The 19,945-nt window shown below is 48.0% G+C and overlaps 1 protein-coding gene across 1 annotated transcript in view; it reads right to left on the reverse strand.

The window, feature by feature from the left end:
* Positions 1-17,985: 17,985 nt before the first annotated feature.
* The window catches only part of LOC145361684 (vesicular glutamate transporter 1), a 73,314-nt gene continuing 71,354 nt past the window's right edge, over positions 17,986-19,945 (reverse strand). Inside the window, exon 12 of the mRNA XM_080217592.1 lies at positions 17,986-19,323. Coding sequence (XP_080073718.1) covers positions 18,991-19,323 — 333 coding nt within the window. The 3' untranslated portion in view covers positions 17,986-18,990. The remainder of the gene's footprint in view (positions 19,324-19,945) is intronic.

The following is a 19,945-nucleotide window of genomic DNA, read 5'->3' on the forward strand; positions in this document are numbered from 1 at the left end:
ACCTTGTGCTGTGCAAAGAGAGAGAGGAGAGCGTGAGGGGAAAACCATTACCTGTACACCTGAACGAATACAAACCACTCTGAGATACATAGTGGACCAGTGAAAGAGCTGGATTCTGGAGTAACCCCTGCCTTGGCTTCCCTTACTCTAAATCTTGTCAACCCTGTGGTCTACTCAGCAGATATGTGTCCCTAAAACATTCCACAGACTGCTGTAGTCCACCTGATGTATGCTGTAGGTAGCTATAGAAGTCCAATACCTCTACAGTCTATCTAAAGCATACAATGGATCCCCAAACCTTGTATATAAGCCCCTATTGTTGACCTTACGGATGTTTTGCATCCCAGTGGGATGATCTTTTGACCCTCCACCTCATCTGAGGAGCATTCTGGATAGTTCTTTAACTCTGTAGATTGTACATTGAGATAGAGCCTGACCAGAGGAGGCTGCGCCACTCCCTGCTGCACGGTTTAGCCGCAGCTCCCATGTTGGTAACTTGGATGTGTGGCAGCTTTCCCGGAGACCTGGCTCTCTCGTCGCCATTATTTTGCTGCACTCTAGGGATTTGGGATGTGAGGCGTGGCTTTAGCCCCCGCGTCAGAGTTAACCAGGCACCAACTCAAGTCCGGAACTGCGCGAGAGAGAGAGAGAGAAAGAGAGAGTCCTTCTGGGATAAGGGTGTCCATCCTCGCGAGGCACCCTTTGTCCCTGTGTGTTTGAGATGCCTGCTGGTATTTATTTACAAATGAATAAATGTGTCTACCATCCCGACAAAGGCAACCAAGTCTCGGTTTCCTTGCTTTTCCTTAAGTAAACTAGCTTCCTCAGATGTTAGAGGAAATAAGGTGGTCAATTAGCGCACAGCAAGATCCCACGGACAGCAACCATAGGAAGTAGGTTCAAGGTGAGGGGCAGGGAGTTTGTGCGGGGTGGGGGGGATAATGTGAGGAAAATCTATTATACTCGGAGGCTGGTGAGGGTCTGGAAGGCGCCGCCTGGGAGGGTGGTGGAGGCGAGATGCCTTACATCCTTTAAGAAGTATCTGGATGAGTGCTCGGCACATCATAATATTCAGGGCTATGGGTCAAGTGCTGGTAAATAGAATTGGGTGGGAGGTCAGGTGATTCTTACGTGTCAGTACAGACTCGATGGGCTGAAGGGCTTCTTCTGCACTGTATGATCCTATGATTATAACCAAGCTAATCTATTTGTGAGGGGATATAGATAAGTGGCAGTAGGTGTAGGCAGAACCTGAGGAAGAACCTTTTTACACAGAGGGTGGTGAGTGCCTGGAGTTCACGGCCCAAGTTGGAGGCAGAGACCCTAAACTCTTATAAAAAGTACCTGGATCTGCACCATGAGTGCTGTAAGCAAAGGGTTAAGGACCAGGTGCAGGAAGGTGGGATTAGAAGGGTGTCCTTGGGCTAGCATAGACAAGATAAGCTGAATGGCCTCTTTCTGTACCCCATAGAACTTTTCCATGGTTCTATGGAGTGGGAGAGATTCTTGGTTAGTCATTGTGATGGAAAGGGTGACATGGTGGCACTATATAGCGCTGCTGCCTCACAGTGTCAGGGACACGGCTTCCACTCCTGGTTTGGGTCACTGTGTGGAAACTGCATGTTCTCCCCGTGTCTGCGTGGGTTTCCCCGGATGCTCCGGTTTCCTGCCACAGTCTGAAAGATGTGCTGGTTGTGTGCATTGGCTGCGCTAAATTCTCCCTCAGTGTACCCGAACAGGCGCCGGAGTGTGGCGACTAGGGGATTTTCACAGTAACTTCATTGCAGTGTTAATTTTTCCTTTATTCATTTGTGGGACATGGGGTGTCGCTGGCTGGGCCGGCATTTATTGCCCGTCTCTCGTTGCCCTTGGAGAGCAGTTGAGAGTAAACCACATTGCTGTGGCTCCGGAGACACATGTAGGCCAGACGGGGTAAGGAGGGCAGATTTCTTTCCCTAAATGACACTAGTGAATCAGATGGGTTTTTTTGACAATGGTTTCATGGTCATCATTAATTTCGGATTTTTAAAAAAAAATTGAATTTAAATTCCACCATCTGCTGTGGCAGGATTCAAACCCAGGTCCCCAGAAGATTAGCTGAGTTTCTGGATTAATAATCTAGTGACAGTGCTGCTAGGCCATTGCTTCCTCTGCCCTTATCCCCCACCCTATCCCTGTAGCATAGAAACTAGAAGCAGGAGTTTGCCATTTGACCCTTCAAGCCTGCTCCACCATTCATTATGGTCAGCAATTGCTTGATGGTCATTTAATTTCTTAATTTCAAATTTGTTTTTTTTCAAATTGAATTCAAATTCCACCATCTGCTGTGGTGGGATTTGAACCCAGCCCCCTAGAGCATTAGTTGAGTTTCTGGATTAATAGTCTCGTGATAATACCACTAGGCCATCGCCTGCCCTACTTGTAACACCAATAATTAAGCTTTAGACACTAAACTCAAATTTTTACATTTTTATCCTTCCTTCACGCACTTTCTTTTTGGGCCATCTTATCGCAGTGGATGGTGGCACAGTGGTTAGCGCTGCTGCTTCACAGTGCCAAGGACCTGGGTTCAAGCTTGGGTCACTGTTTGTCTGCACATTCTCCCCGTGTCTGTGTGGGTTCCCTCCGGTGCCCTCGTTTCCTCCCATTGTCCAAAGACGTTCTGGTTCGGGTGCATTGGCCGTGCTAAATTCTTCCTGAATGTACCCCAACAGGCGCTGGAGTGTGGCGACGAGGGGATTTTCACAGTAACTTCTGTACGCCTACTTGTGACACTCGTAAATAATTAAACTGTAGCCGAGATGCCGATTAGATAGAAGTTTCCGCTGATAAGTGGCACAATATTTGTGTTTGCAAAAGATTGGGAACAGCTTTCATCAAGAGGCGAAGGGAGTTTTATATTTCTGAGGACTCCTTACATGGTTTCCTTTTTGTACATCTAATACCATGAAGTCACGCAGCAGTGCCTGAGGAGGTTTGGTCAATCTGCTAGCTGGAATCTTTCTTTACTCGTTATCTGGTTACTTCTTCTCTGCATCTGCCTGTAATTCAGAATTAATTGGGGTAACATGAGCATACAGGCACAAGGGCAACATGTAAAGGGGTCTTAAGCAAGTTCTAAACCCCGGCAGCAGTGTGGGTACTGCGTGATCTTCTCAAAGCAAAGAGTAACTCAGCCTCTTGGTTAAGATCAAGTGTAGGATCAAACTCAAGATCGGGTGCAGTGCCAGTCCTTCTCAGCTTGGATCTAGTGTTTCTCTCTTGATTTGATTTGATCTATTATTGGCACATGTATCGGGATACAGTGAAAAGTATTGTTTCTTGCGCGCTGTACAGACAAAGCATACTGTTCATAGAGAAGGAAAGGAGAGAGTACAGAACGTAGTGTTACAATCATAGCTAGGGTGTAGAGAAAGATCAGCAAGGCAAGCCCATTCAAAAGTCTGACAGCAGCAGGGAAGAAGCTGTTCTTGAGTCGGTTGGTACGTGACCTCAGGCTTTTGTATCTTTTTCTCAATGGAGTAAGGTGGAAGGGGATCCTTACTGTCTTTGATTATGCTGGCTGTTTTTCCAAGGCAGCAGGAAGGTGGCACACTGGCACAGTAGTTAGCGATGCTGCTTCAGAGCACCAGGCACCCGGCTTGGGTAACTGTCTGTATGGAGTTTGCACATTCTCCCTATGTCCCTGTGGGTTTCCTCCGGGTGCTCCAGTTTCCTCCCACAGTCCAAAGATGTGTGGGTCAGGTTGATTGGCCACGCTAAATTGCACCTTAATGTCAGGTGGACCAGCAGGTAAATACCTGGGGCTATGAGCTGGGTAAGATTGTGGTCAGTGCAAACTTGATGGACTGAATGGCCTCCTTCTGCACTTTAGGGCTTCTAAATGTAGACAGTGTCAAAGAACGGGAGGCTGGTTTGTGTGATGGACTGAGTTTCGTTCACGACTCTTTGTAATTTTATGCCTTGGACAGAGCAGGAATCACACCAAGCTGTGATACAACCAGAAAGATTGCTTTCATAGAATCATAGAATCCCTACAGTGCAGAAGGAGGCCATTCGGCCCAGCAAGTCTGCATGACCACTATCCGTCCAGGCCCTATTCCCACAGCCCCACATTTACCCCGCCAATCCCATGACACTAGGGTCAATTCAGCATGGCCAATCCACCTAACCTGCACATCTTTGTACTGTGGGAGGAAACTGGAGAACCTGGAGGAAACCCACGCAGACACGGAGAGAATGTGCAAACTCCACACAGACAGTGGCCTGTGGCTGGAATCAAACCCAGGTCCCTGGCACTGTGAGGCAGCAATGTGCCACCCCAAAAATCCAGAAAGAATGCTTTGTATGGAGCATCTATAAAAAATTAGTGAGAGTCGTAGAGGACATGTCAAATTTCCTTGGCCCCTTGAGAAAGTAGAGGTGCTGGTGGGGCTTTGTTGCAAGCCCCTCTCTCACTCCCCCCACAATGTGACATGGAAGAAATGGGAGAGGGGAAAGGGGAGGCAGGCAGGAAGAAAGGGTCAGGGGTTGGCTGGGGTTGTGTGGTAGAATATAATGGCTTGTCCTTTCTCCCAGTTAATAAGACTAAGATTTACTTTCTGACTGATGTGAGGGGGTCACATGATGCTTATTAAAACAGTCACTGCCAGAGATCAGAATTTGGCCATTTCTGATGACCCAGATTACATCAAGCAGCCCCATTGGAGGTCAAGATGCATCTTAAAGCTCCCACTGCCTCACAACCTGTCCACTCTATGTTTCCAGCCCTTTTCCTTTAACATTATTCCTTTCTCAGAGCTCCAGTGTGCAGAGTAGACGGGGCAAGTCCTTAATCCATCTCCTTGCTAGCTCCAAACACCAATTCAAATGAATCCAAATCATTGTCCCCACAATTCGGCCCGTCAGCTACGACTCTCATCAACTTTTACAGCTGCCCCATTGAAGGTTCTAAACCCTGCTGTGAGGCAGCAGTGCTAACCACTGTGCCACCGGGGTGGCACGGCTCCAAGGATATGTGGGTTAGATTGATTGGCCACGGTATCTTGACCCTAGTGTCAGGGGGTCTTGCAGGGTAAATATGTGGGGTTACAGGAAAAGGGCCTGGGTGGGACTGTGGTCCATGCAGACCCAATGGTCAAACGGCCTCCTTCTGCTTTGTAGGGATACTATGTATCGCAGCTTGATATTGCTCTGACCAAGCCCACAAGAAACTACAAAGGGCTGTGAACCTAGACCAGTCCATCATGCAAACCAATCTCCCATCCATTGACTCCATCTGCACTTCCCGCTGCTTTGGAAAAACAGCCAGTATAATCAAGGCCCCCCCTCATCCTGGACATTCTCTCTTCCACCTTCTTCCATTGGGAAAAAGATTAAAACTTTGAGATTACGTATCAACTGACTAAAAAATATCTTCTTCTATGCTACTTTTGAATGGGGCTACCTCACATTAGGTTGATCTTTCTCTACAGCGTAGCTATGACTATAACACTACATTCTGCACCCTTTCCTTTCCTTCTTTATGAATGGTATGCTTTGTCTGTGTAGGGTGTAAGAAACTTTTCACTGTATGCTAATTATATTATATTAAGCTTATATTAAGCTGATCTCTCTCCACACTCTAGCTCCTGTCAGGGGTGGGTTAACTGCAACTTCCTATTATAGCCCTAATTTGTATATTAGTTGTTTAATGGTACTCACCAGGATATATAGAGGGGTTACAGGTGGCACTGGGTGTTGAGTGTGTGTGTGTGTGTGTGTATGTGGCGTTGTAAATGAGAATTAAGTGAGTTTGTGGAGAAGCTCACTTGCGGACTTGCATCATCTTTTATTACTGGACTGCAACTGAGGATTAACAGTTATGATTGTAACACTACATTCTGCACTCTCACCTTTCCTTCTCTATGAACAGCATGCTTTGTCTGCAAAGCGCACAAGAAACAATACTTTTCACTGTGTCCCAATACATGTGACAATAATAAATCAAATCAAATACATTAACGTGATCTTTCTCTACACTCTAGCTATGACTGTAACACTACATTGATTGGCCATGGTAAATACGTGGGGTTACAGGATAAGAGCCTGGGTGGGACTGTGGTCTCTCCTTTCCTTCTGCCCTATGAAGGGATGATCCTTTGAACCAGAGATGAGGAGGAATTTCTTCAGCCAGAGAGTGGTGAATCTGTGGAACTCTTTGCTGCAGGAGGCTACGGAGGCAATAAGTGTCTTTAAGACAGAGATAGATAGGTTCTTGATTAACAAGGGGATCAGGGTTATGGGGAAAAGGCAGGAGGATGGGGATGAGAAAAAAATCAGCCATGATTGAATGGTGGAGTAGACCTGATGGGCCGAGTGGCCTAATTCTGCTCCTATGTCTTATGATCTTATGGTCTATGTGCTCCATGAATGGTATGCTTTGTATAGCATGGAAGAAACAATACTTTTCACTGTACCAATACATGTGGCAATAAAAGATCAAATCAGATCAAATGAAAGCTGTGCTGACACTGGCCAACGCTACTGCAACAGTAACTGTGAGAGAGAGAGAAAGGGGTTCCAGTTAAACAGGGAGCAGGTTCTTTCTTCCTCCTGTTGGGGCACAGATGGTCCTCGCGTGCTTCTGCAGATTATCCTGCCACTGCTGTCAAGGGCACGCAGCAGGCGTGTGCTAAAGTCTGGCCCAGGGATGTAGTGGAGTGGGTGGGAGGAAGGGAGAGGGGGAGGGGGTGGGGGGCTGCTGGGCATGTGGAGTGTAATGTTGACTCATGGTGCTGGTGACGTCAGGGACCAGCTGTTCACTATCTCTCTCTCTCTCTCGCTCGCTCTCTCTCGACTCCTAAGCCCTGTTTGAACAGAATGGAGGCTTACTGCAAGGCTTAAACCAGGGGAAAATCGAGCTGACTGATTCTTGTAGCTGAGTTCAAAATCGTAATTAAAAATTCAGTTACTTCAATGTCGAGAATTTTTTTTTTTCCCTTTTGCTCAGCTCCCTCGCAGCGCCAGGGAACAGGGTTCGATTCCAGCCTCGAGTCACTGCCTGTGTGGAGTTTGCAGGTTCTCCCCGTGTCTGCATGGGTTTGCTCCGGGTGCTCTGGTTTCCTCCCACAGTGCAAAAATGTGCAGGTTAGGTTAATTGGCTGCGCTAAATTGCCCCTTAGTGTCTAAAGATGTGCAGGTGAGATAGATTGCCTATGTTAAATTGCCCCTTAGTGTCTAAAGATGTGTAGATTAGGTGAATTGGCCATGCTAAATTGCCCCTTAGTGTCCAAAGATATGCCGGTTAGGTGGATTGGCCTTGCCAAGTTGACCCTTAGTGTCCAGAGATGTGCAGGTTAGGTAGATTGGCCATGCTAAATTGCCCCTTAATGTCTAAAGATGTACAGGTTAGGTGGATTGGCTGTGCTAAATTGCTCCTTAGTGTCCAAAGGTGTGTGGGTTAGATGGATTGGCCATGCTAAAATGTCTTAAAGATGTGCAGGTTAGGGGATATAGTGGGGTAAATATGTGGGGTAATGGGATTTTGATTTGATTGGATTTGATTTATTGTTGTATTAGCATACAGTGAAACGTATTGTTTCTTGTGCACTTTACAGACAAAGCATACCGTTCATAGAGTAGGAAAGGAATGCAATGTTACAGTTTTCTGTGATTCTGTGATAAAAAAAACCACATTTTTTAATGCCCCTCCTGATTTTTCTCCTGGGTGTAAGTGTCCTGGAGATTGATCCTTAATTCCCGGAGATTTCAGGGCAATTGTTTATCCAATTGACTAAGGACTTCGTAACAGATTTGTATTAACTTGTAAAATTATTACTTGTGGATAATGTGTTCACAAAATATAGAAACAGAATTAGGCCATTCAGCCCATCAAGTCCACTCCGCCATTCGATCATGGCTGATATACTCCTCATTGCCATTTTCCTGCCTTCTCCCCATAACCCTTCAACCCATTTCCAATTAAAAATCTGTCTAACTCCTCCTTAAATTTACTCACTGCCCCAGCAAATTCCACAGATTCACAACCTTTTGGAAAGAAATAGTTTCCCCTCATCTCTGTTTTAAATTTGTGAATAGTTTAAAAGTAGTCACGAGTTTTATAGAATCACAGATTCACAGAATCCTACAGTGCAGGAGAGGCCCTTCGGCCCATCGAGTCTGCACCAGCCCTGACCTGCCCACCTCATCCTACTTGCCAGCACTTGGCCCATAACCTTGAATGTTATGGTGTGCCGAGTACTACCCAGGTACTTTTTAAAGGATGTGAGGCATCCCGCCTCCATCACCCTTCCCAGGCAGCGTATTCCAGATCGTCACCACCCTCTGGGTAAAAAAATTCTTTCCTCAAATCCCTCCTAAACCTCCCACCTGTCACTTTTCACTTGCGTCCCCTCGTAAATGACCCTTCAAATGGCAGCTCTCTATCCTCCCTGTCCATGCCCCTCGCAATCTTGAACACCTCAATCAGGTCAGGTTTAGTTCAAAGTTTTGGTCTAACTGATACATTTTTGAGTCAGAACACATTGGCCGGAATTTTACTGGCATGCCCGTCCCGATTCGGGGGGTGGGCAAGGCTGGGAGAACGGCATCTTCCGTTGGCCTCGGGTGGGATCGTACGAACCTCAGGTGGACGTGCCGGAAAATTCTGCCCATTGTTTTATAATGATCTAGTGATTATAGTGGCATGGTAGCACAGTGGGTTAGCACCGCTGCTTCACAGCTCCAGGGTCCTGGGTTCAATTCCTGGCTCGGGTCACTGTCTGTGTGGAGTTTGTACATTCTCCCCATGTCTGCGTGGGTTTCCTCCGGGTACTCCAGTTTCCTCCCACAGTCCAAAGATGTGCAGGTTAGGTTGATTGGCTGTGCTAAGAAATTGTCCCTTAGTGTCCAAGGATGCATAGGTTAGAGGGATTAGTGGGTATAATATGTCGGGATATGGGGGTAGGGCCTGGGTGGGATTGTGTTCGGTGCAGACTAAGCCATCACCAGATTGGCAATCCTGAAGTCAGGGACTGATGGCTTGGTTCTTCTTATTTCTGTGAAAAAAATGCATCAAAAAGAATCCATCTCTTTCCATAATTTATTCATATTGTGGCTGCGATGATGCATTGCAGCAATCGCGTGCTGTTCCTAACCCCATCACTGCCCTCCCTCCCTCTCCCCTCCCCCCAGTGAGCACACGGATTACCGGATTTGCTGTGCAGTTTTCTCTGATGTGTCATCTGCTAAATCCGACAAAATCCTGGGTTGAGACACGTCCTGGCTTCCCTCTCCTTGCCTCCTTATGTTCCGTTTGGAGGGCGAATGCTCCACTCGAGAAAAATCATGGTTGAAAGCAGATCATCGTGCCCTGGGGGAAAGAATTTAACAGGACACTGGGCTTCCTGATACCAGGGCAGCACGGTGGCACGGTGGTTAGCACTGCTGCCTCACGGCGCCAGGGACCTAGGTTCGATCCCGGCCTCTGGTCACTGTCTGTGTGAAGTCTGTGCGCTCTCCCCATGTCTGCTAGGATTCCTCTCCGGTTTCTCCAGTTTTGTCCCACGTGCCAAAGATGTTCGGGTTAGGTAGATTGGGCATGCTAAATTGGCCCTTAGTGTCTCAAGAGGCACAATTTAGGTGGATTGGTCATGCTAAATTGCCCCTTAGTGTTGAAAAATGTGCAGTTATGTGGATTGGCCACACTAAATTGCCCCTTAGTGTCCAAAGATCTGCAGGTTAGGTGGATTGGCCATGCTAAATTGCCCCTTAGTGTCCCAAGATGGGCAGTTTTGTGAGTTAAATGCAGGAGGTTACAGGGATTAGGGCCTGTCAGAAGGTCAGTCCAGATTCGATGGACTGAGTGGCCTCCTTCTGGACTATAGGGATACTATGATCAGTGGGAATGGCTGGCAATTCCTGGGACGGCAGAACTGACGTATGAGGAGAGATTGAATCAGATTGGATTATATTCACTGGAGTTCAGAAGAATGAGGGGGGAACTCATAGAAATCTCTAAAGTTCCAATAGGTTTAGACAGGATAGATGCATGGAAGATGCTTCCAATGGTGAGGGTGTGCAGAGCCACAAGGCACAGTCAGAGGATACAGGATAGACTGTTTAGGCCAGAGATTTCTTCACCCAGAGAGTGGTCAGCCTGTGGAATTCACTAACACAGGAAGTAATTGAGGCCAAAATATTGTGCGATTTCAAGAAGAAAAATGGTTGAGGCCAAAACATTAAATGTATTCAAGAGGCAGTTAGATAGACAATGGCAAATCCACCTAATCTGGTAAACTAAAGGACAATTTAGCATGGCCAATCCACCTAACCTGTATATCTTGGGACACTAAGGGACTCCTGGAGCTTTGCATCTGAGAGTTCATTTAATGAGAGTGGATCTGGACGTGATGACTCCCAAAACCAAGCAGGCTTCTGGCATTCACTGATCTCTCCGGATATGAAGATTGGTTCCTGGAGATGAGAATCCTCAGCGATGAGGTTAGATTGGAGAGGTTGGGACTGTTCTCCTTGGAGAGGAGGAGGCTGAGATAGGATTTGATCGTAATGTCCCCAGTCATGGGGGCGGGGTACCTGGACAGTGTAGATTGGGAGAAACTGATCCCTCTCGGAAGAGGATTGGGAACAAGAGGTCACAGATGTAAAGCGATTTGTAAAAGAAGCAAATGTGATGGGAGGAGGAACTTGTTCGCACTACGGGTGGTTGGGGTCTGGAACCTTCTGCCTGGCGGAAGCAGTTTCAATCGAGGCACTCAAGAGGACATTAGATGGTTATAGAAACATGGAAACATGGAAACTAGAAGCAGGAGCAGGCCATTCGGCCCTTTGAGCTCTGCCATTCATTTCGATCATGGCTGTTCATCAAATTCAATATCCTGATCCCCCCTTTTCCCCTATGTCCCTTGATCCCTTTAGCCCCAAGAGCTATATCTAGTTTCTTCTTGAAATCACACAATATTTTGGCCTCAATTACTTTCTGTGGGAGTGAATTCCACACATTTACCACCCTCTGGGTGAAGAAATTTCTCCTCACCTTAGTTCTAAAAGGTTTCCCCTTATCCTTAAACTATGACCCCTGGTTCTGGACTCCCCTCACCATCAGGAACATTTTTTGTGAATCTAGAATTTTATAAGTTTCTATGAGATCCCCCCTCACTCTTCTAAACTCCCATGAATATAATCCTAATTGACTTAGTCTCTCTTTATATGACAGACCTGCCATCCTAGGAATCATCCTGATACATCTTTGCTGCACTCCCTCTATAGCAAGGACATCCTTCCTCAGACAAGGACACCAAAACCGTACACAAAACTCCATGTGTGGTCTCACCAACTTCCCATGCAATTGCATTAAAACTTCCCTATTCCTATATTCAAATCCTCTCGCTATGAAGGCCAACATAGCAATTCGGTTCAGTTAAGGGGTTTATGCATCCCTACCATCAAGAACATTCTTTCTAAATCTACCCTGTCTAATCCTATAGGATAGAAAAAACATGCAGAGCTTACAGAGGGGGAAAAGTAGCAGGGGGCTAGCACTAAGCCATGATACTCATTCAGAGGGCCAGAGCAGACACAATGGGCCGAATGGCCTCCCTCTGTAATTCTGTGTTGACTGCACAATTCCCTCAGCCATCATTACTGACGCCTGTCTCTACTGATTCGCTTTCCGCACTCACGAACCCCCCACCGAGTGGTGTGCATCGCTGTACCTTAACTGAAGTTAATCCGTCTCCGTTGGCCCCATTGGGGGTACAGTCGCACCTCCTTGTCTTTCTTCAGTCGCTGCTGCTGCTGCCTTTCCGATAAAGCATGCAAACATGAGGAGGGAGCTTGAAAGAAATAAAAAGTAAGGACGCAGGGCAGTTCCTGGCGAGGCGAGTTACGAGAGGGTGGGTCAATAAAGCCGAGGTTAATAAGCCTGGCGTTAAGACATCTTCATTTACCGGGCGGCTGAGAGGAGATGCCTGGCTTTGAACTTTGAACTCCATCCATGGAAGCGCACATCTGGGGAGGTACTCTGATCTGCGACTCGTGTTTCAGCTGCATTGTACGGGCGCGGGGGCGGGGGGCCGGGGGGGGGGGGTGGGGGGGGAGTGGGGGATGCCGTCAGTCATCTCTGGGAGCTGGTCAATAAATCATGTGTATGTGAGCCGCACCACTCATCAATTGTCAATGTAATTACTGCTGTCGTGGATCTCCTGGGAGCACAGGAGTCCCGACCTTGGGCCTACATCCAGGGAACAAAGAGAAACTCATCGCAATTTATTGCAGTTCGCAGCTTGTAATGCGCGAAATTACATTAAAATGTCTTGTCGCGGAGCCCGGCCTATTGAATTATTTGGTCTCCAGGCTCCCCTAAATCTTTCCATAGGCGATTTCAAAGTCCTTCGCTCTCCCTCTCTCTCTCTCTCACTCACGCCTAAGGGGAAATCAGGCAGCGATAAAAGGTGTCCCCAGCTTCAGATGCTTACAGAAGGCAGCGTGGTGTGTGCAAAAGAGGCCTCTGCAGGGCACAGGATTGAGAACACCCTGTGGAGTCCGTGCTGCTCCCGGCCCCGATTGTTACAACAACCTTATCAAATTCTGTCAGCATTTCACAGCTTGTAAAACTCCAGTGGATTATGGTCCTTCCAGACCTCATTCTCTTGTTTAGAATTCCAATCTTACAGATCCCCTTCCTGTTTAATTCCCTCACACTCCAAGGATGTGTGGGTTAAGGGGGTTGGCCATACTAAATTGTCTCTCGTGTCCAAAAATGTGTGAGCTGGGTGGATTGGCCATGCTAAGTTGCCCCTTAGTGTCCAAAGATGTATAGGTTAGGTGGCTTGGCCATGCTAAATTGGCTTTCAGTGTCCCGTGATGTGCAGGTTAGGTGGATTGGCCACGCTAAATTGTCCCTTAGTATCCAAAGATGTGTAGGTTAGGTGGATTGGCCATGTTAAGTTGCCCCTTAGTGTCCAAGGATGTGTAGGTTAGGTGGATTGGCCATGCTAAATTGCCTTATAGTGTCCCACGATGTGTAGGTTAGGTGGATTGGCCACGCTAAATTGTCCCTTAGTATCCAAAGATGTGTAGGTTAGGTGGATTGGCCATGTTAAGTTGCCCCTTAGTGTCCAAGGATGTGTAGGTTAGGTGGATTGGCCATGCTAAATTGCCTTATAGTGTCCCACGATGTGTAGGTTAGGTGGATTGGCCATGCTAAGTTGTGCCTTAGTGTCTAAAGATATGCAATATGGATTGGCCGTGCTAAATTGTCTTTTAGAGTCCCAAGATGTGTAGGTTAGGGGGACTAATGGGGTAAATACTTGGAGTTACGGGGAACAGTTCTGGGTGGGATTGCCCCTTAGTGTCAGGAGGATTACATGGGGTTACAAGGATAGGGCCTCGGCAGGATTGTTATCAGTGCAGACGCGATGGGCTGAATGGCCTCCTTCTGCACAATAGGGATTCTATAAACCTCACTCCAAAGTTGTGCTGGTTAGGTGGATTGGTCATGCTAAATTGCTCCTTAATGTCCAAAGATGTGCAGGTTAGGGGGAATTAGCCACAGTAAATGCACGAGGTTATGGGTATAGGCTGGGGGGGAGGAGGGGGTGGCCTGAATGAATTGCCCCTTGGTAGAATTGGGGCTGTTTTGTAGAGTTGGGGCAGGCCTGATGGGCTGAATGGCCTCTTTCTGCACTGTAGGAGTTTTATGACTCAATGAAACCTGTCCGGGTCACCCTCCCAGATGTGGTATGATGGTGACTCTTAATATGAAGGAGCTCACTGATGGTGGAGGGTGTGTGGTAGATAGCCCAGTGGGCAGGAAGGAACTGGGCAAAAGAAGCTCAGTGCCGACATAGAATGGGGTGTGCAATCACAGACTCTCATACCTCTTGACCATGCAAGTCAGTATTACCAGGAGTTGGACAACATGCCTCTGAATAAAATAGTCACCCTAGCAGGTCCCAGTATTGTTGGAAAATGGAACACATACCAGGATCAAACTGGAAGGAAATGCCCAAGGAAATTAGGCAAAAGTACATAGTGGGAAGCCAGGACTTGTGTAACTGCTTTTCATGCCTTTAGTAAGAACATAAGAACATAAGAAATAGGAGCAGGAGGAGGCCATCTAGCCCTTCGAGCCTGCCCCGCCATTCAATAAGATCATGGCTGATCTGTCGTGGCTCAGTTCCACTTTCCCGCCCTCTCCCCATAACCCTTAATCCCCTTGCCTATCAAAAACCTATCAACCCGCGTCTTAAATATATTTAGCGAGGTAGCCTCAACCACTTCAACGGGCAGAGAATTCCAGAGATTCACCACCTTTTGAGTGAAGAAGTTCCTCCTCAACTCCGTTCTAAACCGCCCCCCCCCCCCCCTTTATCTTGAGGCTGTGCCCTCTAGTCCTACTGTCCTTTCTGAGCGGGAAGAGCCTCTCCACCTCTATCCTATCCATCCCGTTCATCATCTTATATGTCTCAATGAGATCTCCCCTCATTCTTCTAAACTCTAATGAGTACAAGCCTAGTTTATTCAGCCTCTCCTCATAGTTCAACCCCCTCAACTCTGGTATCAGCCTAGTAAACCTCCTCTGCACTCCCTCCAAGGCCAAAATATCCTTGCGTAAGTGCGGCGCCCAAAACTGCACACCGTACTCCAGCTGCGGCTTCACCAGTGCCCTGTACAGTTGCAGCAAGACCTCCCTACTTTTATATTCAATCCCCCTCGCTATGAAGGCCAGCAACCCATTTGCCTTCCTGACCACCTGCTGCACCTGCAGGCTGGGTTTTTGCGACTCATGCACAAGGACCTCGAGGTCCCTCTGCACTGTCACATGCTGCAGTTTTTTGCCACGTAAGTAATAGTCCTTCCTACCATTATTCCTGCCAAAGTGGACAACTTCACACTTGCCAACATTAAATTCCATTTACCTCTTTCCCTGGAGAAGATAGATCTTCCAGCCATCAGACGTGAGTGAAAACATCTTCTCAAAGGGAGGCGATGGCCTAGTGGTATTATCGCTAGATTATTAATCCAGAAACTCAGCTCGTGTTCTGGGAACCCAGGTTCAAATCCCACCACAGCAAATGTTGCAATTTGAATCCAATAAAAAAACCTGGAATCTACTGATGACCGTGAAACCATTACCGATTGTCGGGAAATTCAGTAATGTCCCTTTAGAGAAGGAAATCCGCTGGTCTGGCCTACAAGGCAGGAGAATGGAGATGAGGAAAAATATCAGCCGTGATTGAATGGTAGAGCAGACTCGATGGGCCGAGTGGCCTAATTCTGCTCCTTTGACTTATGTGACTCCAGGGCCACAGCAATGTGGTCAACTCTCAAAAATGGCCAAGCGAGACACTCAGTTCAAGGACAGCTAGAGATGGGCAATAAATGTTGGCCCAGAGATGTCCCATGTCCCACAAATAAATAAAAAAAAAGAGTATTAGGGAGAAAAAGTGAGTAGAAATGCACGAGAAACTGGATTTTCTTTATCTCCACCTGGCTTGATAATGTCCACAATCCTGACATTTGACATATTGCTTTCGCACGTCCCATTCTTTCACCGTAACTCCTTCAGACTTTGCCTATCATTCAGTACAAGCATGAAGAAGTAACTTTTTAAATTGCCTTGTGTGATATTTTTATTCAATTTTATTTTCCAAGATCAGTGAATAACAAGGGGGAAATCGCATTCGGGTGTAGGTGGTTCTGTGATGAGGTGGGGGCGCTGATTGGTGAGATGACAAGCGTGGCACATAGTACAATAACGTCACAGCTGAGGTCAAAATACGAGGAGGAGGAGGTGGGGGGTGTGAGAGAGCCAGGGTTCCGGGTCTGCTGAGGAGCGGGAGGGCAAGGCCATTCGGGCCTGTCCCGTCATTCAATCAGATTGTAGCTAACCTGTATCTCAACCCCATTTAGTTGTGAAATTCCACTTATCCTTAATAATTTGCTTGACAGAAAACGTTTACAGTCTGGTTTGTTATGGCTGGGGAAGGAGGGGTGGGAAGGGCTTTCTGGGGTGGCGGGGGGTGGGTCAACTTTTGTTGTGTGGCGCACAGCACCATCGCGTTCTCGTTGCTACATTTGCCCCTTTGTGTCCTCTGACCTCTCCCTCACTGCTCTGCCCTAAGCGTTTCATCGCTCACCCCGGCACTTGTTCCCCCGTTTTGCGTTGCCCGTCCTGGGCTCCGCTTCTCCCCTACCGTGAGTGGGTCAGTTCATCTGAGGAGACACGCACCTCATTTAGCGAGTCGCAACTTGCAGAGAGTTCCCCAGCCTCACACCCTGAGCTCCGTCTGAAGGCTCACACTTCAAGAAGCCACCCACTGATAAATTCCGAGTGTGAACTCTGGATGGGCTAGGGTTGGGGTAAACCCTAGTTTACACCAGTCCAATGCTTGCATTTTTAAATCATGGGCTAGGGTTTTGCAGGATTGAATGAGGGAGGCCGATCAGGCATGTGATGGAATGAATCCAACCCATAGTCCTGTTGCCATGTTGATGAGAGAAGGGGCTGGGATTTATAGAACTTCATAATGCCACATGTCCAGAATGTTACAGCCTGCCACACCACTGCAATGAATGGATATTTGGCTGGGCTTCAAGTTCTCCGACCTGACTGGTAATGGGAGCCTGGCATGAATGGCCGGCAAGATCATGCCCTTCGTTGACACACAGACACACACACACTTGCACACAGACACACTCACACTTGCACACACACTCACATATGCACACACACCACACACACACACACACACACTCATTTGCACACACACAGTTACACACACATATACACACACACTCATACTCACACACACTTGAATGCATACACACACACACACACACACACGCTCACACATACACATTGACACAGACACACACACACACACAAATGCATACAATTGCACACACATGGATACACATGTACAACCACACACACAAATACACGTGCATGTACATGCACACACACGTGCATGCACACACGCACTCAAACACTAATAAATGCACACAATCGCATATACAAACACACACGCACCCATGCATGTACCTGCATATACACAAACACACACAACTGTTATAAATGTGCAATTGTAGGGAGCCCCTAGTGGGTGTGAGCTCTGAAACTATCTCTTATTGGCAGCACTGGCTGCTCCAAGCTCTCAGCCCTGATACACCCCATTGCTGCAAAGCTAGCTTGGATGGAATTTGTCCTTCACATGGAACCTTCCCTGTCCTTGATGGCTGTGGGGGCTGGTGTGGAGGTGTTGGCGAGGATGAGATCTGGGGTGCAGAATCTCTACAGTTGCTCTCTGTGGAGCTCACTGCCAGTGTGGTATCGCTAAACACTCTACTCCAGTTTGCTGCTTCCCCAACTCTACAGCCGACTACTGTGAACTGGGAAGGGGCAGTGAGAGGTAAATTCCGACCTTGCCAGCAATGCCCACACCCTTTAAATGAATAAAAATAAAGAGGACTCCTTCCCCCTTTAACACCCCGCCCCTCCCCACCTCTACGATAACCATCAGAGACAGCAGGCACAAGGTGCAACAGAAAGTTGTATCCTTTGGACCACCCAGTTTGTCTTGCAGAGGACCCCCTCTTGATTGGTAAGGAAATCAAAGGTTACGAGGAAAAGGCGAGAGAGAATGGGGTTGTGAAATTATCAGCTACGATTGAATGGGTCAGCGTGGTGGCACGGTGGTTAGCACTGCAGCATCACAGCACCAGTGACCCAGGTTCGACTCCCAGCTTGGATCACTGTGTGGAAAAGGAACAAGGAAACAAGAACAAAGTTACAGCACAGGAACAGGCCATTCGGCCCTCCAAGCCTGCACTGACCATGCTGCCTGAACTAAAGCTGCCTACCCTTCCAGGGGCCATCCTATTCATTTATTTGTCCTGACAGCCCTTAAAAGCCACTATCATATCTGCTTCCACTACCTCCCCCAACAGCGAGTTCTGGGCACCTCTCCCGCCACCCCCCCCCCCCCCCCCTCCCCCACTCACCCTCTGTGTAAAAAACTTGGAGTTTGCACATTCTCCCAGTGCCTGCCTGGGTTTTCCCCAAGTGCTCCAGTTTCCTCCCACAGTCCAAAGCTGTGCGGGTTAGGTGGATTGGCCGTGCTAAATTGCTCCTTAGAGTTGGGTGGGGGACTAGCTGGGAGAAAGGTCATGGGGATAAGGCCTGGGTGGGATTGTGGTCGGTGTAGAGTCGATGGGCTGAACGTCCTCCTTCCGGATTGTCAGGATTTCATGGAGTTTATGGAATGGCGGAGCAGGTTTGATGGCCTAATTCTACTCCTATATCTTATGGCCTCAAGGTTGCATCGCCTGCTTTTGTATCTCATCGGGTTTAAGAGACCAAAGAAAGCCTTAGACTTTGCTTCAATATCTGCCCGAATACCCGGGAAGGAAACATCTTTGGTGAGATGGGGGAATGGGTCAATGGTTTAGCTTTCCCAGCCACACAACCTGTTGGGCACGGCACCCGAGTCATCCTGACTCTCTCTCTCTCCATTTGCAATGAGGAAAGCCCTCTTCCCCACACTCCCCTCGCCCCCTCACACCCTGGCCAGTATATAGTAGGGAATAAAACATAAAAATGCGGGAGGGAAAATGGGGGTGGTGACAGGAAGGGGGAAAAGCCACTTCCTTGCCACGGCTCGGAGGGAGAAAAGGTGGCTTTCAGCTGGAAGAGGCCCAGCACGCTAAATGAGGGCGCTACGCACAATTTCTCACGCAGGGACAGCCTTCCTAGGGCTGCACACGCACACACACACACACACACACACACGCACACTAAACATCACGAGAATGAAGGTCGTCCACCTTGCTTGAAAGGTGAAATCGTCCTTTGAACAATTGGTTACTTATGTACATTAATTCTACACTGCCTCCTCCACAAGGCTGGCTCCCTGTCGAGCTTAATTTTATTGTGTTGGTGTCGCTTGCGTGAGCTGTGCTTTCCCCCCCCAACTCCCGGCTCCACGCTCAGGATAAGTCCCTGTCCTGCGCGGTGCCGTACATATATGGATCCTTCCCTTGCTCCTGGACGAATTCCTCCTTCTTGTCCCATTCGTTGGCCCAGCTGCCGTTGGTCACGTTGGTGGTCTGGGTGGCCCCGTAGCTCCCGTAGCCCTGGCCGCCCTCCTCGACCTCGTGCGCCAGCTCGTCCTCGTACATGAAGCCGCACTTCTCGTCGCTGAGCTCCTCGGGCTCCGCCCAGGGCTGCTTCTCCCCGGAGGCGAAGATCCCGTAGAAGATGACGCCCGCGTAGTGAACCAGCGAGGCGATCAGGAAGACGTACTGCCACTCCTCTCGGGTCTTGGTGGGCATGGCGAAAACAGACACAAACACTTGTTAGCGGAATCTCAGACCGGGCAACATAACCGCAAACAGAGGCAGAGCTAACCCCCTTGAAATAACCCCTCAGAATCACTAGATTCATAGGCTGGAACTAATAGAGAAAATGCTGGAAAATCTCAGCAGGTCTGGCAGCATCTGTAAGATGAGAAAAGAGCTGATGTTTCGAGTCCAGATGACCCAAAGAACAACAGCACGGGAAACAGGCCCAATGAGCCCATGCCGCCATTTTAACATAGTGAGTGCCCTCTTCCACCCATGACCTTTGTCTACGCTTATGGCACTCCACATTGGAAACCAGATTGAGCTTTGTCAAAGGAGCGGGGTGGATGAATACCATCCAGTAACAAATCCAATATGAATCTTCTTCAGAATTTCCTCTTCTCAGATGCTGCCTGACCTGCCAAGACTTTCTGTCTCTTATCTCTGAACTCCAGCAAATGTAGTTTTCCTTATGCAGCTAAAAGTAGGTAGGGGGTTGGGGAGGGAGGGATGCAATGCCAACAACTACAATTATACAGGGCATTGGTGAGGCCAGGCCTTGATTTGATTTGATTTATTATTGTCCCATGTATCAGCGTAC

This window comes from Carcharhinus amblyrhynchos, chromosome 35 (genome assembly GCF_965287045.1).
Source record: "Carcharhinus amblyrhynchos chromosome 35, sCarAmb.v2.hapA, whole genome shotgun sequence".
NCBI classification, from domain to species: domain Eukaryota; kingdom Metazoa; phylum Chordata; class Chondrichthyes; order Carcharhiniformes; family Carcharhinidae; genus Carcharhinus; species Carcharhinus amblyrhynchos.